This window comes from Lutra lutra, chromosome 10 (assembly GCF_902655055.1).
Source record: "Lutra lutra chromosome 10, mLutLut1.2, whole genome shotgun sequence".
NCBI classification, from domain to species: Eukaryota; Metazoa; Chordata; class Mammalia; order Carnivora; family Mustelidae; genus Lutra; species Lutra lutra.
In genome coordinates, this window is record NC_062287.1 from 107159811 (window position 1) to 107187452 (window position 27642).

At 57.4% G+C, this 27642-nt stretch overlaps 2 protein-coding genes across 8 annotated transcripts; both read right to left on the reverse strand.

The window, feature by feature from the left end:
* Positions 1–256: 256 nt before the first annotated feature.
* Positions 257–14938, reverse strand: RASGRP2 (RAS guanyl releasing protein 2). Of its 7 annotated transcripts, none has more exons than XM_047691333.1 (17): positions 14923–14938; positions 12427–12567; positions 11667–11769; positions 11070–11132; positions 10613–10747; positions 9665–9815; positions 9294–9467; positions 8997–9113; positions 7596–7877; positions 6617–6694; positions 6266–6388; positions 5839–5954; positions 2552–2693; positions 2276–2312; positions 1703–1879; positions 640–704; positions 257–479 (listed from the first exon to the last, which is right to left on the reverse strand). In XM_047691333.1, exons 2-16 carry the CDS (start codon positions 12497–12499, stop codon positions 646–648), a joined length of 1830 nt encoding a protein of 609 aa, XP_047547289.1. In that variant the 5' UTR covers positions 12500–12567; positions 14923–14938; the 3' UTR covers positions 257–479; positions 640–645. The 7 variants fall into 7 exon arrangements, with proteins under 7 accessions (XP_047547289.1, XP_047547291.1, XP_047547284.1 ...); XM_047691335.1 differs by lacking the exon at positions 14923–14938 and adding an exon at positions 14820–14835; XM_047691328.1 differs by lacking the exon at positions 14923–14938 and adding an exon at positions 14386–14542.
* A 1097-nt stretch (positions 14939–16035) lies between these two features.
* On the reverse strand, positions 16036–27515 carry PYGM (glycogen phosphorylase, muscle associated). Its single transcript, XM_047691327.1, has 20 exons — positions 27192–27515; positions 26160–26261; positions 25974–26052; positions 25783–25886; positions 25253–25384; positions 23881–23992; positions 23710–23792; positions 22974–23117; positions 22554–22646; positions 22181–22327; positions 21828–21991; positions 21381–21495; positions 20500–20601; positions 20021–20168; positions 19665–19723; positions 19395–19536; positions 18792–18999; positions 16853–16987; positions 16577–16643; positions 16036–16464 (listed from the first exon to the last, which is right to left on the reverse strand). Exons 1-20 carry the CDS (start codon positions 27432–27434, stop codon positions 16315–16317), a joined length of 2529 nt encoding a protein of 842 aa, XP_047547283.1. The 5' UTR covers positions 27435–27515; the 3' UTR covers positions 16036–16314.
* Between the last annotated feature and the right edge of the window lie 127 nt (positions 27516–27642).

Consider the following 27642-nt stretch of genomic DNA (forward strand, 5'->3'; position numbering starts at 1 on the left):
GAAGCATAGGCTTCAAGTTCAGATGCCCAAGTTTCTGGATTCCTGGGGATTCTAGACCCTCCCCCAAATTTTTATGTTCCAAGGTTTTTTGGCGCTACAGTTCTAGCCCCCAGTTCTAGTCCCCCTCCGATCCCCAGCACATGAGATTCCAGATCTCCCAAGAGTCTCTGACTACAAAGTTCTAGACTCCCTATGATTACAGTTCCCGCCCCCCCCACCACACCCCCAGCCACGTGAAGATTCTAGGCTCTGATGGTCTAGGTTAATTACATGGGCCTTTTTTATTCCATCTGGAAAGTACAAATATTCACAAGAGTCTGTACAACCTTAGGGACGCCAGCCCTGGCCCAACCCTCAGTTGCATGCCACCCTCACACCCCGCCCACCCAGCCCCAGCCTGCTGCCCCAGCATCCCAGGCTTTCTGCTCTGGTCCAAGTCTTTTCTCCAAGGCAGATATGAGTGTTTGATCCAGTCACAGCTGGGAAAGAAAAAAAAAAAAGCAAAAATACAAAGGTTGTAAGGAAGACCTTCCCCCCAAAAGTAGGAGTCCACCTAAACTGGGACATTTGCACAGAGTGCCTGTTTCCCTGATCCCTCCCGCCACTCCCTCCATGCCCCCAGCCCTCAGTGGCACTCACCATCCATTACAAGTGGATATCAAATACGCCATCCTCCACTGTCTGCACATCCTCTTCTCGGATCTCTGCAGGGAAATTGGGGCGGGGGCGGCAAGGAACAATTCCTGGGTCCCAGTGCCTTAGGCAGCCCTTCCCCCACTCACAGGAGACAGCCCACCCCATCCTGGAAGCAGACCCATCCACCAAAAATCAATTCACTGAATGACCAATCGGCCCCATTTTTGAGGCTCTTTCTCTAAGTTTTCATTCTGCCGCAGCTTTTCGACAGCCGCAGATCTGTCAGTGCAGTTTGCTTAAAATGTCAATTTTGTGTGTGTTTCACATTTTAGACCCCAGCACTTCTGGAAGGCTCAATGCAAATGGTTTCATCTTTTCAATTTTTGAGGACTCATGCCTGGTGCCTGCCTCTATTTTTTCAGGACTTATGCCAATCCAAACGGTTGTGGTCACTGCCTTGGACCCCCATTTAACGTGGCTGTTCAGACTGTTCTCAGCAAAATAATCATTTGGGGGAATTGTCATTCAGCAAACTGGCCTAAAGCCACCAGAGACCCCAAGAGAGCCACTGGAGATGTTCAGGGCAAGGGACTTTTCCCAGAATGGCCTCTGGAGCAGCCAAAAAGGGAAAATACAGACAAATGGCTCATGCAATTCCTGCTCCGATCCATTGTCAATCCCCCTAACAAAATTAGAGGGTGACTGGATTTTTTTTTTTTTTTTTTAGGTAAGCTTTATGCCCAACATGGGGTTTGAACTCACTACCCTGAAATCAAGAGTCACATGCTCTACTGGCTGAGCCAACCAGGTGCCCCCGCAACTGGAATCCTGAAGCCTCTTTCCCTTTTACTCTTCTTTATGTATTAGCCTCTCTGAGCTTCCCAAGATCAAGGGTTCCTGAGCCACCTTCTGGCCCCCTTACCTGTCCAACCCTGCTGGATCGCCCCACCAAAGTAAGAGAACTACAACTCCAGAATGGTTTCCATCCTGGGTAAGTGAGCACTTTGCCAGTATGGCGCTGCCTCCCTCCCTTCAGAGACCAGCATAGAATGAGATCCCCTCTTACCTGGAGGCCGGGAGCCTCGGCGCCCAGGGCGGGGCAGGGAGAAGCTGAAAGCCCGATGGTGGGTGTGGGTGGGGGAGGGGGAGGGTGCAGACCCCTCCAGACTCACACTCTGGGCCCGGCGTCGGCATTCAACTGACAGACGGTCTTTACACTGTTTGTGGCAGTTCACACCACAGGCTGGGGGAGGCAGACGGCGGGGAGAGGGGGTAGGCAGTTGGGGGGGCCCCCTGGCCAGGGCCATTGGTCCGAACACCCTCATCCCCATCTCCAGGCCTGTACTTCTCCCCAGTTTCTTTTGCTCCCAAGCAGCTGCCCCACCAAAATAAGAATCCCCTTCCAAAGTGTTCTCTTCATCCTACTTGCCAGTCCCTGACCTCTCCAAAGTGCTCGGTTCCCTGGGCAGCTGTCTCACCAAAATAAAAGCCCACTGGATGGGTACCCCCCTTTCAATATAATCACTGTGCCTCTCGGGCTTCGAGGTTCTTCACTGCTCCGCAAATGCCCCACCCAAATAAGAATCACCACCCAGGGAGTAACTCTTCCCCCCAAATTTAGCCCACCTGCCCCGCTCACCTCGGCATTTGAGGCCCTGTTTGTAGATGCCCAGGATCTGAAACAGAGAAGGGGGCCGTGCTGGCGAAGAGGTCTTTAGAGCTAAAGGCTCTACGTCTTCCTTCTCAAGGGCAGGGTCTGAGGCTGACCCTCTCTGGGGCCCCCTCAGGGTTGGGTAGGCGCAGAACAGCAGGAGGAGAGGCCGGCGGGATTAATATTGCAGAGAAGGCTCCAGCAGGGGCGGGGCCAGTGGGGGGAGGGGTCGGGACTGGGGGCGTGGCTTGGGCGGGAGCTCACCAGGGCCTTGCAGTGGCGGCAGGCAACCGGGCGCAAGGAGTTGCTCTCCTGGAAGTTGTGCACGAAGCCCATGCGGCCGCCCAGCACGGAGCTGGAGCGCAGGAAGTAGGAGACCATCTCCTCCCTGCTGATGCAGCCATCCCTGTCGGGGGAGGAGGAGCGCCTCAGGGTGACCCACCAAGCAGCCTAACCCATCCCACGGGGAAGTTCCCTACCAGGAAAAAGATCCTCACCCAACTCCTGATTTGGGACTCCTGGTGCAGCAGGGAGAACGCTAGCCTTCGAGCGAGGCAGGTGCGCAGGCCAGTACCAACTACTTGTGTGGTCTTGGGCAAATCACTACCCCCAGGCCGCCTTCCCAGAAAAATGGGGATCGAATTTCTGCCCCGGCCACTTCACATAGTAGGTGTGGACACTAACTGAAAGGGCTGTACACCTGCCCACAAGATCATTAGCCTTGGAACACCAGTGGGGAGCCCTGAGAATTATATTTCTGAGGAGCTTTGGGACCAGGCAAGATGGGGAAAAGCCGCTTGCATCTCGCTCTCATGTGACTGACTGCCGGAAGGACACCTGCAGTCAGAGTTCCCCACATAAACCAGGACTGCCCACAGAACCCTTTTCTTACCCATCAATGTATTGTAGGGCAAGAGTGAGCATGTGATCTGGAGACAGACCTCAATTCAAATTCTGGTCTGCTACTCCTGGCTGTGTCACTTTTGGGCTAGTTAATCTCCCTGTGCCTCAGTTTCTGCTTCTGCAAATGGGGACTGTGATAATCCCTGCCCCTCGGAGGGTTTTGGTGAGGATTTGGTGAGTCAGGTACACAGTAAGCATTTACAACTGTATCTTTGTAGTTAGTGGGTCCTGGGCCACCAGGAGCTACTTCCAGCAGGGTTGGTCCTTGTTGGAAACTCCTGCCCATTATATCTCGGGCTCTGTGACATGATCCGGGTGACCAACCCTTCGGTTCAATGGGGCATGAGGTCCACAGTCCATCTAGAAAAGAATATCATCCTAGATCCCTATCTCACCCTGTGCATGAGCACTAAAATCCTCACTGAACTGAGAACACTAATGTAAAAAAAAAAAAAAATTATCAAAGTCTCGGAAAAGGTGTAAGAGAATTACTTTGTAATTTCCAGGAGAGTAGGGCCCTTCTACACATAACACAAATCCGAGAAGCCATAAAGGAAAAGACTGACATACTGAGCACACGACATTTTTTAAAAACTTTATACGGCAAAAGACAACATAAATGACAGACTGGGAGAAATATTTGCGAACACATTCAACAGCAAAGGGTTAATATCCATTAACAGAGATTCTGAAAATTGATGAGAAAAAGACCAATGAATCCAGTGGAATAATGGAGAAAGACTATGAACAGGCAATCCACAGAAGAAATACAGGAGGCCAATCAACATATGAAAAGATATCCTACCCCCACTAGTATTGAAGAGATCCAGATTTAACCAAGACACCATTTTCCAATTAGACTGACAAAATTGTAAAGCTTATTATAGCGTCCACTGTTGGCAAGGAAGTTGGGAAATGGGCACTGCTGATCGGGGTGCAAGCTGGCACAACCTTGCCTGAGGTCACTTTGGCAGTCTCTCTCCTAATTTAGAATGTGCATATCTTTTGATCCAATTATCCCACTTCTAGGAATTTCTCCTACTGAAATAGTGGCCTGAGTGCATGGGTACAAAGATGCTCACAGCAGCATGGCGTGTATTAATAGCGAAACACTGGAAACAGTCTCCATGTCTGTCAGCAGGAGAATGGGGAGGCCAGCGACAGCCCGGCTACACTGTGGAGCTCTGCTGCAGCTTTTCTAAACAACGAGGTTGGGTTCTGCATGAAGCAGCATGGAAAGCTGTCCATGATAAAGGGTTAAGCGGAAAACAAAAACAAAGGCAAAAAGCCAAGATGTGCAATTCCATCAAGACAGGGATTAAAAAGAAAAAAGAAAAAAGAAAAAAAAAAAGAAACCAACAAGAACAACAACACAAAAACCTGACAATCCTACTGCTACAAATACATAGATTCTGGTATTAAAATACATCCACATTTGCTTTAAGGGCAAAGGTGAATTTGCCAGAAACAAATGGACGCCCCCGCAAGGTGCAGAAACAAAGAGTGAGCTTCAAGCTAATGCAGGGAGTGGGGACCAGATGCTGAGGCTGCCCCAGGAGGGGCTTGCTGGTCTCCCCAGTGAGCCAGGTGCTTGTTTTGATACCCAGACGGGCTGGGCACAAGGCTTGGTGCGTGGAGAAGGTGGGGGGTTAAGGCTTGAGACCCCTGCGTGAAGCTATTTCCAAGGTCTCCAAGGGCTGCACCCTCATTGAACGTGTGACCTGGAAAAAAAAATCCACCCACCCACCCAGGGACCTAACCTAGAACTTGGTCTCAGTTCTGGGAGTAGAAACAAGGCAATGACAACCAGCACCATGGGCAGAGGCAGATTTATACAGTAATCCTGTTTGTCTAAGGAACAGACCCAGACAGACAAAATCTGGATCAACTCATACAGAACATGGGAAAAAAAGACTGGAAGGATACACTGTAGCCAAACCAGGAACATTGCTAATGTGTTGCTAAGGATAATAGAACCTCTTCTGATGGGAAAGATGGGGAAAAGAAGAAGGGAACTTCTGCTTCTTAATTCATAGGCTTTGTTCACTATAAACCTATTTTGCTACCTGGATTTCTTTTTTACCATGGAGTTTTACAGTATGGAAAATTTAAAAAAAAAAAACAGAGTTTTGAAACATGAATAACATTAAAATATAACTCGACCCAAACTGGACTGTAAATTTTGACTAGCGTTTTGTCTGCTCAGCGAAATGGGGATCTGAACGTGGTTGTGGGGGGCATGTTTAAACTACTTCAGAAAACCAGCTGTTTGTCCAAATTGTCAGGATGTGAACTGTTGATAAGCAAGTGGGTGCTGCTAATTACAGGCCTTTCTTTTCTGTTCATTAAAACAGGCTACCCAGGACTTGAACTTGTCCACACTTTTTGCCAGCTGCGAGCTCCACTGTCCCCAGGCCCCCCTCTTTGTAAGAGTCAGGTGGAGACCCCATCTGCTTGAAGAAGTGAGGTGACCCTGTGCTGCCACAGCTGACAGCCTCCCCCCATCCAAATAAGAGCCCCTCCCCACACTGGTAGCTTCCTCTGCAGAGATCATCTGGTTCAATGGCCTTCTCTTGCACAGCCGGAAGCTGAAACCGGAGGGGAAGTGAGCCTGCCTTCCCTCTCCCCCAGCCCCCAGCCCTCCTCACTGGTTCTGGTCGAGGTCCCCAAAGGCGCTGAGGTAAGGGAAGTTCCCACGGATGATCTGGAACTCTTCCTGTGAGATGTGGCCGTCCCCATCAACGTCAAAGTTCCGGAACACAGACTGGAACACACAGAGGGACATACAGGGGCAGGAGCATAAAACAAAATGCCCATCTTCCCAGCCCGTGTTAGGAAGTGTGGCTCAGATGCAGGGGGCTCTCCATCTCTCCTTTTGTCTCCCTCTTCCAGACCCCCATCCCAACCCCACCCACTGGCTATGCCCCTTGCCTTCTGGAGACAGAGCACTGGCCCTTGAACATGGCACTGGTATGGCTCCAAGGGTAGTGGCCTGGCAAAATCACTCTTGACTGACCACTACAGACCTGCCCCCCAGCCCCTCAGGTACCAGGGCAGGCTGCCACAGAGTCTCACCTCTACCATCTTCTCGATGTGTTCCACCATAAGTGCCTGATCCAACTTGGGCTTGGCAGCTGAGGTCCACTCATCCAGCACTGGGGGCCGGGGAGGTGGGGTGCAGCTTGTGGGACTGGTTGGCTATAGGAATGGTCAGGACTGAGTGAGGGCCAGAGGGAAGGAGCCCAGGGCCCAGGGGAGCAGAGGAGGGGGGAGCCCCGGGGAGAAGGGAGCCCACCCAGCAAGCTGGAGAAGTGAGGTAGTTTCTAAGAGCTCTGCTTGCCCTCATGTCCTGGGAGTCTCAGGAAGGGCAGAGGTAGAGGAGGAAGAGGTTGGGCACACTGGGGAAGCAGTGATTCTGCATCTCACCGAGGACTTGGAGCGTGGCTCCCGCTGTAGGGACAGCTGATAGAGTTCATCCTCTGTCTGATACTGATCCAAAGATACCTGGGACACACACAGGTCTCATCATACCCATTGCCCACTGATGCCCTCAGGAGTCCACTGTCCAGAGCCTAGGATCATTGGTCCACCTAGAGGCCACAGCTCAGCCTGGAACCCTGTCTAGAAGCTAGACTCAGGACAAAGGTCAGCTTAGAATACACCCCAGCAGGGTGCCTGGGTGGCACAGTCTTGATTTTGCCTCTGGTCATGATCTCGCTGTCATGAGATCGAGCCAGCAACCACACACCAGCCTAGCACATGGACCACATCTTGGCCCAAACCTGGAGCAGAAGGCACTGCCAAGAATCCAGCCAAGAATCTAGGTCAGAACACAGCCAAGAGCTCTGAGATTAAGCCCCAACCTAGAACCCAGCATCCACAATCCAGCTCAGATTTCAATCCTGATCCCAGTCCAGAGCCTAGAAACAGCTACAAATTCACCCTAAACCCAAAACCCAAGCCCCAGCTCTGTGTCTAGAATCTAATCCAGATCTGGACTAGAACTTCATTCTCATCCTAGACCCCAAAACCAAGTCCAAGTCTGGGCTTGAGCTCAAGGCTATGTTTAGAAACCACTCCCACACCCAGAACCCAGCGCTGGGCCCCAGGCCTTGAAGACAACCCAGTCCCAGGAACTCAACCCAGGACCCAGGCCCAGCTTCAAGGCCCAACACAAACAAGCCCACATGGCAGCCTCAAGTCAGACCTCCATCCGTAGCCCCATTCAGAGCCTGGAACTCCTCTCAGAGCCCACTCCAGACCCTGTAGCCCAAGCTGGATCGCCATCCCTCGATCAGGACCTCAAACTCAAGGCCATGTTTGCAGCCTTGCACAAACCCAAGACCAGGTATGGTTGTCACCCCTGGTGCCCAGTCACCCAGCATCCCTGCTCCCCACCGCTCACCGTGAGTAGGCTCAGCAGATCGGGGTTGGCCTGCACTGGTGGCCGAAGGCTGGTCACCATGGCCAGCTCCTCCAGGATGCTGAAGAGCTGTTTCATCTTGGCCCCATTAAGTCGGGTCCGGGCAGGGTCCAACCAGTCAGGCAGTGCCAGCTGGAGGGCCACCAAGTCCTTGAGGTGTACGCCCAGGATGGGAAAGCGGAAGCCCACACAGGCGGCCAGCCGGCGCCGATAGTTGCCATAGTTGCCGGTGGCCGTCACTAGTTCTGTCAGACCTTCCCAGAGCTGGGGGGTTGGGGAGGAGGCAGAAGGCAGAGGGTCACGGTCACACACACACACACACACACATGCATACACACGTCACTGGCTCAACTACCCTCCCACCCACCCACCCCAGCCCAGGAAATGTGGGAGAGGATGAGGAGTCAGAGTCAACGATGGGTGAAAGATTAAAAATCCTCCCTCACTGTCCCCCAAAACTGTCTCCCTTAGCCCTGGCAGGGGGTCAGAGTTCATAGGTCATGAGCTCAAGGGAACACACACAGCCAAACACCACACCTCTGCACCAGGTCTGAGCACGGACTACCACCAACACTTCATAAGAGAAAAAACTGAATCTCAGGGAGGCAAAGAGCACAGGAGAAAGATCCAGAAGAATGTTCCTGGCTGAGCCGTTTGTGACAGCCCACGCTGGAAAGACCCCCAGATGTTCAGCAGGAGAACAGATCTACACACTGTGGTTAGGACTTACAATAAAATATCATACGGCAACAGAACCACATGAACAACAGCTCTAAGTAACAGAATGTGAGGATGAAAGGAGCAAGACATAAAATAACATACAACAGGATTCCATTCATAGAAAATCCAAAAACAGGCGACAAAAACCCCACATTGTTTGGAGATTCATACGTAAGTGGTAGAGCTATAAAGAAAACCAAGGCCATCATCATTACGAAAGTCATGACATCGTTTACCTCTGATGGGGAGGGAGTTATGCTCTAGGGTGCTGGGAGCTTCAGGGGCTGGCAATGTTCTATTTCTTGACCTGTGTGGTAGTTACACAGGCATTTTCTTTATAATTTTTCTTTAATCTCTACATTTGTTTTCTATATGTCTCTATATGTACATCACCCGATATGTGAGAAGATAAATATAAGGAGAGGAGAAAAGTGCCAACTCTGGGGTCAGGCAGACCTGTGAGCACCCCCCCTGCCACTCTCACTGTGTAACCTAGGAAGAGCACTGAACCCCTCCGAGCCTCAGTTTCTGTATCTGTCAAATGGGGACAGGAGTGCCCAACTCCCAGCTCTACTCAGGAAGGCCAGACGTGCGAAGGCTGACCCCAGGCTTGACGAGGCTCTTCCCCTGACGCCCCCTGCCCAACCCCGGGGTCCCAGGCACCTTGATGGTCTCAGGGCTAACATGACTGTGGGTCTCCTTGAGGCGGGAGATGGAGCTGTGACTCAGGCCTCCGACCACCGCCATCAGCGTGTTGAAATTCTGCAACTGCAGCAGCTTCTGGGGGGGTGGGGTGCAAACGAGGAGGAGCGAGGCAGTGAGTCACTGGACAAGGCCCTAGATTTGGCCAGGCTTCTCTGGAGAGGAGGCAGTGAGTGAGCAGAAAGGAGGGAGTCGCCCTCCTTGGGATGGCGGGGCTCGGGAGAGGGGCGGGGCTTGGGAGAGGGGCGGGGCAGGCACCTCTGCCACGTGGACAAAGTGCGTGATGACCAGGGCCCGCTGAGGGGCCGTGGGCTTGCTGAGGATCATGAGCTGCACCCACTGGGAGACACTGTTGAAGAGGGAGATGAACCGCTCCAGGACCGGGTTGTCCACCGTGCAGCCATGAGTCACAAAGCTGTGATAGTCCTGGAACTGGGGGTAGGAGTGGCCTCAGCCCCTTCAGGCCTCTCCCCTCACTCTCCTCTCACCCTCCGGCTACCCTTGGGGTTGCCCTGGTTAGTGACCCTGAAACCCCCGACCGACCCTGTGACCCTGCCTAATCCCAAGGACCCTGTCCCTCCTGGGACCCTCTTCCCAGCCCACCCTACCCCAAGGCCCGCGGGCCGCACCAGGATCTTGCAGAAGGAGCGATACTCCAAGTAGGTGAGATGCTCGGCCAGCTCCATGGGCTCCAGGTGGTCGAACAATAGGGACATCTTTCGCTTTTTCTGTCCTACAGGGTTCCGCTGGGTCACCTGCCTCTTCCACTTGTAGGTGGGGCTGGGAGGTGGAGTAGGAGCCGTGAGTCCTTCGCTGGAGACGCCTTATCTGCTGCGGCCCCGCACTCATGCAGACGCACCACTCAGGCTCACGGGGGACCTACACCATCTGAAGCACTATGCCAGATGGACACTAAGTTCCCCGTCCCCACAACTCCTACAGTCTCCCCCTCGTCATGCACTCAGGCACTGTGCTAGGCGCTGGGAGGTACAGAGAGGAGCAACACACAATTCCTGCCCTTGAGGAGCTCACAGTCTGAGGGAGACAGACACAGAAACAATCACAGAACAGAGTAGCACGTATGCAGGTCTTTGCATGGGGCAGCGGGCGAGGTGGGGGCGCGGGGAAGGGAGGGCGTCTCCACACAGCGCCTGGTGGCAGGGGACACAGGAGGGAATGACAAATTCTTCCCTGGAAGCCTTCTGAGCCCTCCGAGCCCACAGACACACTGTGCCTGAGCGGAGTCTCCACAACACAGAGAGTCAAGCAAGGGGACCCAGATGAGCAGAGCACCATGGTGGGAAGGGAGGGAAGGCTGGAGAATGGCGTGCAGCTGCGGTATGAAGGGCGTGGGATGGGAGCGGGCTGTGGAAGATGATGCAGGAATGCCAAGCTGGCCGGAGACTACCAAAGGCCTTAATCCCCGGCCGAGACATTGTGAAGGTGACAGGGAGCCACAGGTTTTCGAGCAAGAGAGTGACATGACCCTCACTCATTCAATTCAACAAACATTTATTAAGGACAGATGGTGTGGGATGCTGAGCGCCCTCCCCAGCCCTCTAGCTCGCCCCACGCACACGCTCTCGATGTCAATGAGGCTGCTGTGCCGCCGGTTCCCTTCTTGGTCAAGCAGAGCCTTCAGCTCCTTGATCTGCTCAGCGAGCTCAGGGTTCAAATCAAACTCTGCTGGGAATGCTGAGATCCAGTACCTGCTAGAAGCTTTGAGTCACCCAAAGCAGGCCCCCCCTCCGTCCCCAGAGACTGGAGCTCCCCAGAGAGGGGGAAGGAGCCCCAAGACTGTGGTCCCCCCATCTCCAGATTTATTCCTTCCCCACCCCTTCTGGGCAGATCCCAAAACCAGACCCAGACGAGCAAGGGGCGAGCCGGCGGCAGCAAGCCCACCATGGACAGAGCCGGAGCTCAAACCCACAAGACTGACTTTCCAGAACGGGCCCTTTCCTCTCCGTCAGGCCAATCTGAAGCCTGAGAGAAGGGAGCAAAAGGAGGGGACAGAGCCCCAAAAGGAAGACTCACCTGACCAGGTGGCATGTTTTCACCTGCAGCGAATTGGAGTTGTCCTTCCGGGACTGTTGGTAGGTGAAGGGGGAGTTAAGGAAATTGAGAATGGAGACTAATTCTAGAAAGGGAGGTTGCAGAAGGGTTCCGAGTTCCCGAGGGAGGCTGAAGGCCCGGCCTGGTCCTAGGAGAAATGCTGGGGGCGGGATCTGGGGCGGGCCGGTCGGAAAGGGGCTGAAGGCTGGGGTGAGGGGTGAGGTTTGGGTGGGTGTACAGCTGGGGAGGGGGCTAGGTTCTGGGGGTGGCTGAAAGCATGGCCTGAGCTCCAGAAGAGAGGCCAGAGGAGGGACCTTGGCTGGAAGCAGGGACAGGTCTTAGACTGTAGGGAGCAGGAGAGCAAAGCCCAGGTTGGGGAGGGGGCGGGGCCTGAGTCTAGAAGAGGAAAGGGGCGGAGCCTAGGCCGTGGAGCGAGGCTGGGCCAAGCCTGAATTCTAGTACACAGGAGGGGCTCACGCTGTAGGAGTAAAGCCCAGTCTCGGCCTGGGCTGGGCGGGGCAGCCAGGCTCCCTCATGGACTGGGACCGTGGGGCCCACGGCGCGGCCTGCGAAGGATATATGTGAAGCAGTTTTGCCGCCAGCTGAGAGGACGGGATGTACCAAGGATGCATCATGAGGAACATACGCACCAGTTGAGGGTCCCGCACCTTCCCGGAGTCATCTAACTCCGAGGTGTCAGAGAGGAGAGGGTTGACCCTTCGTCCCGCAGCTGTGGTCCCTCAAGCCTACCTCACCGCCCGCCGGATATCTCCCCCTCCCCGCCCATCACCTGCTTTCCCAGGACTCTGAAACCAGTAGGCTCATATGCGAGAAAAGGTAGGGTGGGAGAGGGATAAGGCAGGATCCGAAGAAGTGGAGGAGGGGACTGTCCGATCCGGCCCACCATCCCGAGGGGAACCAGCTGGGGCGGAAGAAGCCTGGGTTCCCCAGGGTCAGGAATCGAGAGGTCATTTCCTGTGTGCTTGGGGGAAGGGGCACCCCTTCACCAGATAAGCCGCTCCCCATCAGCCGGAAACAGCTCCCAGGCGGGAGATAGAGAGTTCCTCCGGAATCTCCGGGGAGACAGATAATCGCTTCATGTGCCAGAGTCTGAGGACCCCATCCCACTCCCTTCAACGCCGGCATGCTAGGGAAGGGGAACAACCTTTCTGAAGCCTGTGGATCCCTCCACCCTGTGATGGAGAGCAGGCTTTCGTTAAAAAGGTTGCAGCCTGCGGAACCGGGTGGGTCTAGGCTGGCGGTCTGTCCTGGGAGGCAGGGACCCCGCTTCAGGCTCCGGGCTGGGCTCGGGCTGGGTGTGCCCTCGCGTGCCACTCACCGAAGGCTTCGATGCAGCCGCGGAGCAGCTCCTCCACTGTGCAGCCCTTGTCCAGGTCTAGGGTGCCCGCCATGACTGCCGGAGCGGGTAGGCTGGGCCCAGCTGCACTCTCGAGCCTCCCGCGGGGCTCGGACAGGACCCCTGTCCCAGGAGAGGCAGAGAGGGAGTCTGCGGAGGGGCCGGCGGGGGGCGGGGGTTCGAGTCGCGGGGCGGGCAGGGGCGGGGCGGGCACGCCCCCTGCTGGGCAGGGGCGGAGTAGTCCACTGCGGCCACTCCCGGGGTTAAACGGTCTGGCCCGGGATGGTGCAACCCACCAGTTGGGTAACCGAGCGGCCGAGAGGCTTCCGGCTCACCCTCGGAGTCACGGGAAGGCCGAGGGGCTCCCCGGGAAGGGGGACGAGACAGGACTCCGGGGACTGGTTTGTGCCCCAACCCCTCCTAGGCCTTCTTCCCCTCGCGTCCTCTCCCCCAGAGGCACCTGCAGCACCCCGCGGCTCGGCTCCGCGCCCCTCCCGCTTCCCTCCCGCCACAGCCTCCCTTCCCCCGCAGGGTTATTTTGGGAACCCAGAGCCTGAGGGGACCTCGGAGGAATTTCTCCCTGGGATGGGAGGGAGGGAGGAACCCAGGCGTCCTGCCCGCATCGCCCTCTCCCGGGCTCCCGGGGAGGGGAGGCGGGGCTGTGGCAGCCCCCAGGGGCCTGCCCTTGGGGAGGCGAGCTGGAGTGGAGAGGAACATTCCTGGGGCGGGGTGGGGGTGGGGGTAGCCCGCTGCGGCCGGGAGGCGTCAGCGGGAAGCCTGAGCCTGGGAACCGCGCGCTCCCAAGCCACCTCCTCAGTGAAGGCCCCAGGGGTCCAGGCTCAGCCCTTCAGGAGACCATCTTCCTCCCCAGCCGGAGTTCCAGGCCCCCATACTGCACAGTCCAACTGTGAGCGCACACAGAGGCCCGCCACATTCAAGCACACAGAGCAGGGTGCCCAGAAGGGGGCGCTAGCGCCGTGAGGGGTGGAGAATGCCTGGCGGTATCCATCAGCAGGGTCAGACGCACCCAGGCAGGGACATACCCTCGTTCTACACCCGAGGCCAGGGGCCCACATTGGGGTGTAAGACCCCCTCCCCCCAACACACACACCCGAGCCTCTGGCACTTGTCTCCCATCCTCTGTCTCATACACACAATGGCACGCACACCCAGCACACACCTGCAGGAAGGAACCCTCCCGCACACATACCCAGCCTTCCAGCCCAGAATGCGGCCAGCCCTTTGATGGGGCCGGTTCCCGGACTTGCAGCTCACTCGAGCCAGGCCAGCCTGGAGTTCCGCGGCCACAGAGGCGCTGGAATCGCACACGTGTGCACACACACAAGACAGGACACCTACACGCATGCACACTCCCACATACGCACACACCCCCGTGGGTGAGCACACACGCCCATTCCGCCGCCGCCCCCCCCTTTCATCCGCAGTCCAGGAAAAGCTCTGCGGCCACAACGCCCTGACACCCCTCATCCCCGGGCTCAGGCAGGGCCTGGCCCCACAAAAAGGTACCCCGCCCCTACACAAATTCCCCTGGACTGGAGGGGGGCTCCTCTCCTGAGTTCTCTGGCGGACTTTTCCTAGGTTGCCAACCCCGTCTAGCCCTGCAGCTGTCTCGCTGTGTGACCTTGAGAGTCACTTGGCCTCTCGGAGCCTCAATTTTCTCATCTGTCAAATGGGGGGTTCCGCGGGAGAAGGGCCAGCTAAGACGTGGCTGGGAAGAGCCGGTTGCGCCGAGGATGCCGCCCTCTCCCGCGGGTTGTCCAGGGCGCTTCAGCTCTCTCCCTTCCACCCCGGACCCGGTCGCAGGCTCCGCACCCACCAATCCATACCCGCTGCCCCCAGCCCGCCTGTATCGCCTGGGGGGGGATCCTTAGGGGCCGGGCCCTCTTCTGCCCAGCGCCCCGCCCGCTCTCGCTCACTCACTCTTGGGACCCGCGGCACGGAGCCCGCTCTCGGCCGGGCCGGCGCCACCTCCGTGCGCTCCCGCCCGCCGGCTTCGCTGCGGCTGCGGCTCCCGCCCGCCCTCCGCGCCGCGGCCCCGCTTCCCGCCGCCCCGCCCCCGCGCCGCGGCCGCCCCCTCCCCTCCCCGCCCCTCCCGCCCCTGCGCGGGGCTCCGCACAGCCCGCTGCGCCACCCCCATTCGGGGGCTCCCTCTCGCCCCGCACGCGGCGGTCCCTGCGGCAGCTTAACCCCTCCCTTGCCGCGCCGCCCGGGAGGCCAGGGCCGCGGGCTGGGGCTGAGCCACCCGCCGCGCCAAGGGTGGGCGAGCGGAGGTCAGGCCTCGCGGTTCTTAGAGGGGGGAGCCAAAGTGAGAGCCCTCTCCCCCCACCCAGATGCCCCTATGCCCCCCGCCCTGCCTGGTGTTGGGCAGAGGAAGCCGGGAGGGGCAGGAAGCGGACTGCGGTGGGGAAGGGGCGCCTCGCCCCGCCCCCGGCCCGGGTTCCTGTTTTCGAGACAAACCGTTCCCACGGGGCTAACCGGACCCGGGGCTGGGCGTCTTCCTGCGGGCGGAGCGGGGCAAAAACCTGGTAGAGATCGGGGGCGTGGGGAGAGCAGGTCCTTGTGTTAGCCTGGAGGAGGGGCTAAGAACATTTTGGGGACAGGGGCCTGTGGGAGGGAGGAATGAAAATGCGGCTACCTGAAAACGTGGCCTCGTTGACTGGGGGAATGGGGGCGGGGGGTTTCAATTCACACAGTGGGGAGGGGCCCTGGAAGCCTGGCTCCCCACGGGGCCAGATGGGAAGGGGCAGCTGCAAGCCGTGGGTGGGTTCTGCGCAGCTTGGAGACCTGTGTGCGGGTCGCCCCTCCCCCCGGCAGGGAGGAACTTGGGAGGGGCAGCCACAGGCAGTTGGGGTCCCCACAAGCCGGGCCTAGGGGAGCCAGTAACCATTTCCGGCGGTTTGGGTTCAAACACACTCACTGCGAAACCGCGGGCCCCAAACCTACCTTTCGAGGCTTGCCCCTTCCTGCCTCAGGGCTAGGGAGGCAGTACCTCCCCCACACCTCAATCTTGGTAATACGAGGTCCAGAAACAGGCCCTTTCCGGTCCTCAGTTTCTCCAAAGTGCGGAGGGGGCGCAACACTGGCCTAGCCTAGACGGTCTGTGAGTGTCCCCCGCCCTAACTCCCCCGACCTTAGACCAAGTGTAGCCACCTGCTTAGAGACCCTTAAACACCGCAATGGGGCGGGGCTAGGGGCGGAGTCAAAAAGGCGCCAACCACCCACAGGCTCCTCCCCCTCCTAAGTCCTGCCCGGGACAGCGTGGATCCTCGATAGTCCCGGAGGCCTCTGCCGGAGTCCCAGCTCCCGGCCCCGGGGGGCCCCACCCAGGAGACGCCCCGCCCTCGGCCAGCCTGGCAGGCCGCTGACCTAGTATGGACACAGCTCTGGGAAGAGAGGCGTGGAAGGTGACTCCCGAAAGGAGGCTGGAGAGTTTCGGGCCCCGCCCCCATGGCTGCCCCCCTCCTTCGCAAGGGACGCACCTGCGGGTGGAGGGGTCGGTAAGGCGCGGTAACAGCACAGCTGCTGTGATGCCTGCCCAGAGCTAAAAATATTTCCCAACAGACAGGGGAGTAAGGAGGCTCCCAAGGAGAATCAATTTATTGGGGAGTGGTTGCAGTCGGTCAGACCCATAAATAGGAGGGGGCAGGGAGCCAGAGGCCAGGATGGGAGCAGTGTCCTTAGTCACGCCGGACACTAGGATCTTGATGCCGGCGAGGGGGGGTGAATAGGGCGGTTCCAGGAAAAGGCTGGGAGATCTAACTCCAGTACCACCCTCCAGATGAAGAACTGGGGTTGGCACAAGGGATTGCAAACAAACTCAGGGGCCAGTCTGGGGTCTGGTCTGGAGGATCAGATGCTCTCATCCGGGGCTGGCAGGCGCTTGCGCGAAGGCTCGACGCCCCAGATCTCCCGGGCGTACTGGGCAATGGTTCTGTCGCTGGAGAACTTGCCAGATGTGGCTATGTTCCGGATCACCATCCTCGTCCACTCTCTTGGGTTCTACAGGCCAAAAGAGAGCTCTGGTTCATCCTGCCAGTGGGCTCCCCAACGTCCACCATCGCCCAGCCAGGGCCACCAAAGCCTGGCCGATCCCTGGCCCAGGACGCCTCACCTTGTACAAGGCACTGACTTTCTCCTGGCATTTAATGTAGTCTTCATAATCCGCAAAGACTTTAAACCTGGAAAGGAATAGAGAGGCAGGAAGTTCCAGGAAGCCAAGGCCAAGCCCATCCTGTCCCAGTGATCTTCTAGGGGCCAGGAGAATGGAGCTACTTCCAAAGGAGCCTAGCCCCCACTGCCCAGGAACCCGCGCAGCCTCTCCACACAGCGCACAAACCGGGTTCGGCCCAGCAGCCCCCGCTGCACGTTCCCTGGCCAGTCCACTCACCGGTCATGGTGCATGAGCATGTTGACGATGTCCTTGAACAGGTCCGGCTGTTTCGGGGAGAAGAAGCCGCTGCTCAGCTGCTCGATGATCTGCCGAAGCTCAGGAATGCGGTCATAGTACTCCTGGGCATTGTATCTGGGTGGGGGGAGAGAGCGGTCTACACCCTGGAAAGGAGTTCCTGGCTCCTCCTCCAGGCCCCGTGGCTGCTGCTCTCCCTGGGGCTGCCACAGGCCTCTGGGGGTCCTTCCCTGGAGGCCTCCCCGCTTCTCTGCTCAGCTTTTCATCCTGCAGAGCAGCAGAGCCAAGGCCCTAAACCAAGTACTCTTCCTCCCACACCCACTACCTCTACTAACCTGTGTGTTTCCTTCCTGAATGGCTGGTCTCCCTCCCTCCCTCTCCCAAGTCCATCTGCCCTCCAAGGCCCCAGGGATGTCCTCGGGAACCTCCTTAAACTCACTGTCCAGCTGAGCTCATCATCACCCGCCCGGCGCCCGCTTGACTCCTGTGGACCACTTTCTGAGGCAGCACGAGACCCCTCAGCCACGTGGGCTCAAAACCCTCCCCAAGGCCAGTCTCGTCTCTTTCCTTCCCTCCGCATGTCTGTCCGGCCACCCAGGCCGGGGAGCAGGTGCAGTGGGTCAGAAGCCATAAATACAAGGGGGCGGGGAGCCAGAGGACATCCCTAAGCCCCATCCCAGCACTGACACCGCCCCTCTCTTCTCAGGGGTTCCGGTGCCAGCCCCCACATGCCCCCACCTGCACTTTGCCCGCCCCCCACACCCCTACCACCCAGTGTCCACCTCACAGCCAAAACTGTCCATGAGGACTCCGCTTCTGAGCCTGTTGGGTCTTGCTCAAAACATGTCCTATCACCCTCCTGTCCAAAGGACAGAGTCTGAACTTCCTAGTCAAGCCCAACAGGGGAATTCCTTTCCATAGTTAATGCCAACTCTCAGAAGCAGTTGGTGGGAGTGAATACTGGTAGAAACTTTCTGGAAAACCGTTTGGCAACATGCACCAGGAGCCTTAAGAACTCGTACTTAAAAAAAAAAAAAAAAAGAACTCATACTTTTTTTGTCTCAGGAATATCTCCTCTGATCATTATCTTAAGGAAATAAAGATGTGGACATTGGTGTAAAAGGATGATCAATGCAGTGATATTTACAAGGATGAACAGCAGAAATCAACCTTAATGTCCAACACTATAGAACCAGTTCAGTAAGCGATGGTACCTCCGTTACAATGGAGCCCTATGCAGACATTCAAAATATTTCACAAACTATTTAATGACATCAGGAGTCAAAATTATGTGATGACATCAAAATTGTACAGGCATGAGTCCCAACTTTTACAGATACCCCCACACACGTAAGTGCGTAGAAAAAGAGCTGTGGCTTTAAAAATGGGTGACAAGATGATGAATGACAGTTATTTTATTCTTTGTGGTTTTGTATGTTTCCAATTCAGGAGCATGTCTTGCTTTTATGATACGGAAAAAATATATTTTTGAAATAAATTTTAAGAAATGTAAAGCCAGGAAAATATCTGCTTCGAAGAATGGCATTTCTGACCACAAGCACCGCTGTATGTACTCTGCTCATATTTCCCTTTTTGCCACCACTGCCAGGGAGCTCAGAATTGAAATTTACTTCCAGAAATTCTGGAAATAATATCATATCCTCAGATTGATATAATTGTCTTTGCCTTTGCCTTCAGTTCTCTGTGGCTCCTTTCTTTTCCTATGCGATTAACCTCACGTGTTGTAAGTTACCTCAAAAGTTCTCCAGAATCCTGAGGGCCAAAACCGAGACCTTGTGCAGACTGGGCCAGCCTTTTCCAGGCATGCCCTCTGGCCCCCAAGCCCTACCCTCTGGTAGCCACACCTCGGTGCCTCCTGTCCACAGACCGTGAACTTTGGAGCCCTTCCCCCCCACCATACCCTCTCTGGTCAAGCTTTTCCACGTCCTCCACCCGCATTCCGAAGATGAAGAAGTTCTCTTCTCCTGCCTCTTCCGCCATCTCCACATTGGCCCCGTCCATGGTGCCGATAGTCAGAGCCCCATTGAGCATGAACTTCATGTTGCCCGTGCCTGAGGCCTCAGTGCCTGCCGTGGAGATTTGCTCGGACAGGTCAGCAGCTGGGATCACTGTGGGGCAACAGTAGGGGACAACCTCAGCTCCAGGAATAGTCCCACCTCAGCCGGGGACTGCGGAGTTACCCAGATTCCGAGCACCACCCCCACACCCCAACCCTTCAGAAGTCACTGTCCAAGTCTCCCTCTTACCACCTGCCCCCTATCACCACTTGGAGATCCTTGAACATCTAAGATCTAACCTGGATTCTCTCCCCGCACCCACCCCACTATGTGTGTGTGACTTGAAGGGCAAATCTGCCTGAAATTCCACCATGAGAGGGGGCCATCCTTGTGATTTGAGCCTTGTCCTCTCCAGATTCTTCCAAATGCCAGTAGGCTAGGAACAGGTGACCAATGTCTCTTCCTGGCACTGTACTCATCAGAGCCTCCTTCTGGTGGCACCCCACCTTTCTCTGCCAGCGAGACTCGGTAGTTCTCCAGGAAGATCACACGGAGGCGGTCTCCTACCACTGGGTCGTGGTTAACCACATCCCCAATGGCCGTGATGAGCTTGATGATCATCTTGGCCATGTGGTATCCAGGGGCAGCCTGTGGGGGCACAGTCAGGGCTCAGCCCCACAGTCCAGCCCCCTACCCCCTAGCCTGCAACCCAGCTAGGCCAACCTCAGCCTGGGTGTCAAAGGACCAGAGCTGCAGTCTGTGTCCTGGCTTCTCACCTTCCCTCCAATCATCACAGTTCGGGGCACGACAAACCTATTGGGATCCTGCTTGATGCCTATGGAGAAAACAGAGGTCAGTGGGCCAGGTCTTCCCTTTGGGTGACACCCGCTGACAGCACCCATCCAGCCTGGGCCCTGGCTAGGACACAGTAGACCTCATTTGGGCAACCATTTGCCATGTGACCTCAGAGCCACCATTTTCCCCTCTCTGAGCCTCAGTTTGCCCATCTATGAAATGGGGATAATCCCATGTCCCAAGAGGTGTCCCAAGGCCAAAAGAGAGGCATGGATCAGGAAAGATGGGGTACACACAGGGGGAGCGCCATGAGACAGAGGGACACCCTGCCACTCACGGTTATACAGGGTGATGATGTGGAGACAGTTGAGAAGCTGGCGTTTATATTCATGGATTCGCTTCACCTGGATGTCGAAGAGCGAGTTGGGGTTGATATGGACTTTGTACTCCTTCTCTAGGTACGCAGCAAACTTTAACTTGTTTTCCTGAAGATAGGGAGGGGGACGAGCTCACCAACAGGCCTTAGCCTCAGGAAACCCCACAGTGTTGTTCCTTCCCAGAAAGGTAGAGGATGGGAGGCTCACTAGCCACCCCTCTCCATGGCTGCCCCACAGCAGACATCACTAATCAACGTCAGCACTCTTCCAGGGCGATCAGATGATACCTTCTTGCCATGGACTCCAGGCAACTTCTACCAGGAGCCTGAGGTTGCAGGAGAGATGGGCTCCACTGGCCATTCCCAGAACCAGGCATGTAGCACCTCTGGCATGCTCCCTCCCACCCTGGTGTGAGCGTCCCAGGGTGCCACCTGCCTACCTGCTTCACTTTGGCTACATCCCGGATAAAGGCTTCGTCATCCACAAAAGAGAGCAGTTTGCGCAGCTGGTCCAGGTCTGAGATGTAGTCCTCCCCAATGCGCTGTGGGAGAGGGCAGTCAGGCCTCTGTCCCTGCTGCATCCACCTTTCCAGGTCAATGGAGCCCTGTCCCCTGCAGATAGCCCCTCTTTCTGCAGCCTCCCAGCAGGGTCTTGGTGTGTGCACAGCCTTCTTCCCTCTGGACCTTGACCTCTGATGGCTGACCCCACTTGACCCCAGGAGGTCTTCCTCCTGGCCTTGTCCTTAGACGGGCAATGACCTTGAGGCCCTGCTCACAATCTCTGCCGCCTGCCGGTCTCACTTCAGATGGGACCTGCTGACGACCTTCTCCATTAGACTGAGAACTCCCACCTTGTTGACCACAGTCAGGCCTCCACTAGCCCACAGAGCAACCTCACAAAAACAAAAAAATGGTCCCCCCACCCCCCACCCCACCTGGGTGACTCAGTGGGTTAAGCCTCTGCCTGAAGCTCAGGTCATGATCTCAGGAGACTGGGATTGAACCCGACATCGGGCTCTCTGCTCAAAAGGGAGCCTGCTTCCCCCTCTCTCTCTGCCTGCCTCTCTGCCTACTTCTGCCTACTTGTGACTTTTCTCTCCCTCTGTCAAATAAAAAAATACATAAATAATCTTTAAAAAAAGAAAAAAAAGAAAGAAAATGGTCCCCCTCCTCCGGGCACATGGCAGGTTTGGAGAACGCAGAGCAAGATAGATTTCAGCCCTTCTGGGGGTGGGGGAACCCCAACAGTGACCGGTCCATACACAACTGATCCCTGCAGTAACCGGTGTTGACCCCTCCTGGCCATACAGTGACCTCTCACCTCAGCAATGACCTCTGCCAGCCCAGGGTTACACAGAACTAGCCAGCGACGAGGGGTGATGCCGTTGGTCTTATTCTGGAACTTATGAGGCTCCAGCTCGTAGAAGTCCTTGAAGCTGCAGGATGGGTTTGGAGGGTCAGTACTGGTCCCTGTGGGACGAAGGCCTCCTCCCTGAGGCCCTACCCTGGTTTCTTGCTGAGAGGCGACATCTGGGGACAGAACTGTTCTGGACATCGGGGTCATGACCCTTCTAAAAAACCGTGCTACCTGTGCAAAGGGCCGGCCGGGGTCAGGTAGCAAGGGAGCCAAGCTTGTAAATCAAGAAGGTGGACCGGGGGCGGGACCAGTTGGGGCGGGGCCAGTGGGAGGCGGGAATCTCACGGAGGGGCCAGAGGGAGGGGCGGGGCCAGAGGGGCGGGGCCCGGGGGAGGAAGGGAGGTGTCTCACATGGTCTTCTTGAGGATCTCCGAGTGGATGCGAGCCACGCCATTGACCGCGTGTGAACCGGCGATGCATAGGTGGGCCATGTTGATGCGCTTCACTGCGCCCTCCTCCACTAGCGACATGCGCCGCAGCCGGTCTACATCCCCTGGGAACGCAGCTGCCACCCGCTGTTCGGGAGAGCCCAGAGCTCAGGCACAGACATGGAACCCAGGTCCCCAGCCCGGTACCCCCAGAGCTCCACCCATAGCCCTCCGCGCTAGTGTCAGGATGCCTGTGGCAGCAGCCCTGCACAGCCCACCTCCCCAATGCCTCCCCTTTGATCCGCCCCCACCCGACTCCAAGCCTCCTCCGCTCACATTCAGGAAGCGCTGGTTGATCTCATAAATGATCTGGAGGTGGCGGGGCAGCAGCGTCTCAATGAGATGCACGGGCCAGCGCTCCAGGGCCTCCGGCAGCACAGTATGGTTGGTGTAGGCGCAGGTCCTGACCGTCACGTCCCAGGCCTGATGGGCAGGATTGGGGAGTCAGGAACCCCAGGGCCTAACCACCATGGCTCTCCCCATATAGCATGCAGCCCGGAGCCTGGGTTCTAGGACACTCTCCCTCCAGGCCTCACACTGCTCTCTGTTCGCCGGGACTGCACTCACATTTTTCCACCTCCCAGACCAGGAAGGGAACCCCGGGACAGAGAGAGGGTCAGTCGCAGGGGAGGGGGTCCTGAAAGCCTACCTTGTCCCAGTCCAGCCGCTCCAGGTCCACCAGGATCCTCATCAGCTCAGGGATGGCCAAGGAGGGGTGGGTGTCATTCAGCTGGATGGCCACCTGTGGAGAGGGGGCCTGGGGGTCAGTCTGGGATCCAAACCTCGGCTATGATCCCTGTGCTTTGTCCCCTCAGCAACCCCCTCTAAGGGCCCCCATGGCCCCAGGGCTGAGCTGGGGGTAGAAGCCCTCAGAGGGGCAGCTGTGGGCAGGAGGAGAGGGACAGTCCCCGGGTTATGTGCCCCATCGATTGAGGATCCTGGGCAGGGCACGCTCAGCCTCTACTCCCTCACCTACAAAGTGAGTGGGGCAGACTGAGGCTAGAAGGGAGAGGTGGCGTTGCACACTTCATGGGAGGTGTAGAGAGGGGCCCTCCCCGGCCCCTGGCACCTTGTCTGGAAAGGCATCGAAGCTCGTGCGCACAGGGTCGCGGCACCCGAACTTGGAGGACTTGAAGCGGCGGATGATGTCCTGGAGGGTGGCGGCCACAACAAAGTACTCCTGCTTCAGACGCAGCTCCTTCCCCTCAAAGAACTGGGGAGAGTTCAAGGCAAGGCTAAGCAAGTTCAGGTGGTGGTTGGGGTGCGGTGCTGCTAATGATGCGGTGGGCGTGGCCAGGAGGCTCCTGCCCACCCCCAGACCCATGAGCCGTGAACAACCCCACCTCCAGCGCCCAAGGGTCTTTCACCCACCAAGTAGTAGTGCAGAGGATGGTGTTAGAAGGAGGGGCCACACAAGGACCGAGACTATTGTCAGCACCATCTCTGGTCAACAGTGGCCCCTCCAAAGTGCCCTGCCTAACTCGCTGTCCCCAGGACTTAGGTGTCCTCTTAAAGAACTCGGTGAGGTAGGGGGAGGGGAACAGGACACATAGGTCCCAGGGTGCAGGGCACATGGCTTACTCAGTTGGAAAAGCACATGACTCTCCATCTCTGGGTCGCAAGTTCAAGCCCCACATTGGGTGTAAACAAACTTAAAAAATAAACAAACTTAAAATAAAATAAACAAACTTAAAAAACAAAAAATATGTCCTGGGTGTGACTAGGGCTCCCAGAGATGGTCCCTCCCAGTCTTTGCTCTCTCCCAGGCCCTCAGGCTTCCTGTCGCAGCCCAGGAGGTGACATACATTGTCATTGGGGTACAGGACACGCGAGATGTTCTCAGCAAGGTTTCGGTCCAGCACGGCTTGGATGTAGCCACCGACGTTGACTGAGGGGTGAAAGTGGGGACAGCGTCAGGCTGGGGCTCAGCGCGGGCTGGGGTGGGCGGGGCTGCTGGCAGCTGGGGCTGGACTCACAGTCCTTGAGGTTGAAGTCATTGGGGGCCTTGGCCGACCACAGGCGCATGGTGTTGACGATGTTGTTGCGATAGCCAGGCACTGGAGTGTCGTAGGGCATGGCCAGCACCACCTGCAGGGGCATCGGGCTTGGTGTCAGGAGCTGGGTCTCAGCCACTTGACTCATGGGGCTCTGAGAGCTGGAGTTCCAGCCTTTGTCCCTGTGCTCTGCCAACTCCCAGCCCCGGGTTCTCATGCCAGCTCGGAGTGACCGTGAACAAGCCTCTGAACCTCTCTGGATGTCATCCATAGAGGACGCCCCCCAGGACCTCCCCATCCCCCCATCCCATCTTGCCTGGCTGCTTGTGAGGATTACAGGGGCCAGTGACGAGCCCGGAGCCCAGAGGTGGGCTCTGTTGGGGGCCACCCTGAAGGGACTGCGGATGAGCTGGCCCGTCTGGCCTGAGCATAACCTAGAGGACTCCCCCGGGCTCATGAGAAGACTGGAGGAGCCTGGAGCCCGGCTGAAGGGGACCCAGATGTCAGGTCCATCCCAGGGCTTAGGCCTGGTTGACCGCAGGGATAATCAGCAGTGACTAAGGTCGGTCCCACCACCCATGATGAGCCAACGTCAGTAATTGCTTCCAATGGCTCCTGCTACCATGGGGCTGGGGGCACATCACGTCCCCCAGGGGTGGCACCCCTTCTCCCCAGCACTAAGTCACTGAGCCCTGATTGGACCAGAGCAGAAGCTGCAGCTCAGAGAGGGAAGGGACTGACCCAAGAGCACAGAGCTAGGCAGGCTGCCCCAGCCCCCGCTGAACCGTATCAGTGGAACTGGTGCCCGAGTCTGAAGCCCAGAGGTTTCTGCGCAGCCATCAGGACCTGCGGCCACCGCGAGAGAACTGACAGGCCTGGGATTCAGACACCTGGTTTGGCCCTGGGCTCCCTCTAACCTGTGTGACCTTGAACAAGTCAATTCCTCTCTCAGGGTTTTCATTTTCTCCCTGTCCCCTTCTCTGGGCTGTTGCTTTGCTCCCCATCAAGCTACCAGGTTTAAGGTGCTGAGGAGTCAAGACACTGTGATTACCCTTGGATGAGTCTTGTGGGGTGGAAAGGAGCTGGGTCAGGGAAGGGCCCTGGTGGAGCAGAGTGGTCTCTGTCCTCCTCCTGGGCTCTGTGCTTGGCCAGAGTGATCCTGTCTCACGCCTCTCCTGGCTCCAGCTGTGTGACCTCGAGTAAGTCACTTAACTTCTCTGAGCCTCGGTGTCCTCCACGCTAAATAGCACTGGGTCTAATAGCCTCCAGGCTCCTGCCCTGTATCTCCTTGTTTTCTTCCAGAGCCTCCTCTTCCCCACTTCCCTCTCATTGGGGGCTCCCCCAACTCCCTCACCTGTGTGTCCACCCACTTGGCCCCCTGGCTGGTGTGCTCCACTCGGCCATAGAAGTGCACCGGCAGCGTGAATTCAGGTCGGGCCTTCTCCCAGGGATTTCCATAGCGAAGCCAGTCATCAGCCTCCTCCATCTGAGCCCAAGGCAGGTTGGGGAGAAAGGGAGGCAGCGTCAGACCCAGGCTCAGACCCAGACTCACATCACAGGGGACAGTGGGTAAGGCAGGAGCCGGGCCCTGATGTGTCCTCTCTAGAGTGTAAATTAAGGGTCCTGGAGTGGGCCCTTGGACTGGTGGGGTAACCGATGGGACGGAGCATGTGTATGGGAGTCTGACAGCTTCCACAGGCATGGACCACCCGTTCCAAGAGTGACCAGCAGGTTTTGGGGCTGGGGGGTGCCAGGGAGAAGGGACAAGGATGCTTTTTGTCAAAGCTGAGGTTGGTTCTGGATCTATCTGGAGGTAGATGACCCAGTGGGGGTCCTCTCCATCATGCCTGGGTCCCCACAAGGCCAGGGCCCAAGGCTGCTCACCTGCCAGCCCCCGCAGATCTTCTGGTTAAAAATCCCAAACTCATAGCGGATCCCATAGCCGTAGGCAGCCAGGCCCAGTGTTGCCATGGAGTCCAGAAAGCAGGCTAGGGTTTTGTAGGGAGGTGGGTGTCAGGGACCTGGCAGAAAGGAGCTCTTCTGTCCACCCCACCCCTGCCACCCTGCCCACTTACCAGCCAGCCGACCCAGGCCCCCGTTGCCCAGCCCTGCGTCCTCCTCAATCTCCTCCAGCTCCTCCATGTCCAGGCCCAGCTGGAGGGGGGAGGGTGTGGCAGTGGTCAAGGCCAAGGGCCAGCAGGTGAATCCCCCAATTCCTCAGCTTGCCCCACTCCCTGCCCTACTCCCAGACCCCTCCACACCTGATAGGTGGCCTCATCACAGGCATTCTCCAAGGCCAGGTTCACCATGGTGTTTTGTAGTGTCCGTCCCATGTAGAACTCTAGAGACAGGTAGTAGATCCTCTGCCCGGAGACAGGTGCAGGGAAGGATCAGAGCTGCCCAAGAGCATTTGCCCAGGCCTCTCACCCCTGAGGTCCCCTCCTCAGACCCAGCATGTGTCAGCCCTGTCTCCACTTTTCTTTTCATTACAGGCTTCCAAACCCATCAGGAAGGTTCCGGTCTAGCATTTCCTCTGACTTTGGACACTTCGCTTTTCTTCTGAGCTTCAGTCTCCTGACCCACAGTGGAGTCAGGATGCAGAGAAGCCCCTTCAAGTCCTCCCCCAGAGGGGAAGGCCAAGATGCAGAGAAACCAGTCATTTGCTCAAGGTCACTGTGACTCACTCATGGCTAGAGTTGTCCACCTCCTGTCCTTGAGGTTCCCCCGTTCCCCTTGATCCTCAAGCCTCGGCCCCAAGAAGAGGACAGAGGATGCTGAGGGTGCCTGGCCTCTTGGTTTCCTAGGTCCCCTCCCTGGCCCACTCGCCTACCCCTCCCCCTCCCCTGACCAGGAGTGTCAGGTTGCTGACATTTACCATGACCCCAGCAGACACTTGATCTCACTACCCCAGCTGTCCCAGCGGCGCACCAGCCCCGCTGGTGGCACAGGGACACCACTCTCAAATTTAACGACCTGGCCTTCCACTCCAGGTCCAACCCAGGCCGCAGGGATCTTCCTGACCACCAGAAGCCCCTCCGCTCTCTGATCTGATCTGGCTCAGCCTGCTCTGAGCCCCCCAAACTTGTCCCCGCCACCCCCCACCCAGGTTTCTTGGCCCGGGTTGTCCCAGCCCCAGCTCCCCTTGGCGCTCCTGCGCCTCCAATGTCAGCAACCTGGAAGGCCCCTTTATTTCACCGCAGAAACCCCTGACCCCACAGAGGGCCTCTGCTTCGCCAAGATCTCCGGGCTCCCCCCACAGCCCATTCCCCACCCCCAGGCGCCCCAAGCAGCACCTTAGGGTCCTTCTCGTAGTAGTGCTGCTGCGTGCGGATCCAGCGGCCCACGAGGTGGTCGCGCACAGTGTGGGCCAGCGCGAAGTAGTAGTCTCTGGGGGTGGCCACATTGCGGTCCTTCACGAGTGTGAAATGCAAGTGCCGGTTGAAGTTCTTCTTGAGCTCGGTGACATTCTCCACACCGGCCAGGCCGCGCACGCTGATTTGCTTCCTCTTGTCCTGGTCGGACAGGGGCCGGGACATGGCTGCGGGAGGGCGGGCCGGACTGAAGGTGGGTGGACAAGCGGCCTCTGCAGTGCCTCCAGCCAGGGGGTGGAGATCCCCCTGCCGCCTGGGGTTTTATAAGCCTGGCTCCCGGAGGCCCGCCCCGCCTCCCCCTGCGATGGGAGGGTCTTGGCCTGGCTGCTCAGGGAGCTATTTTGGGGGCAAGGGGGGGAGAAGGGAAAGGGGC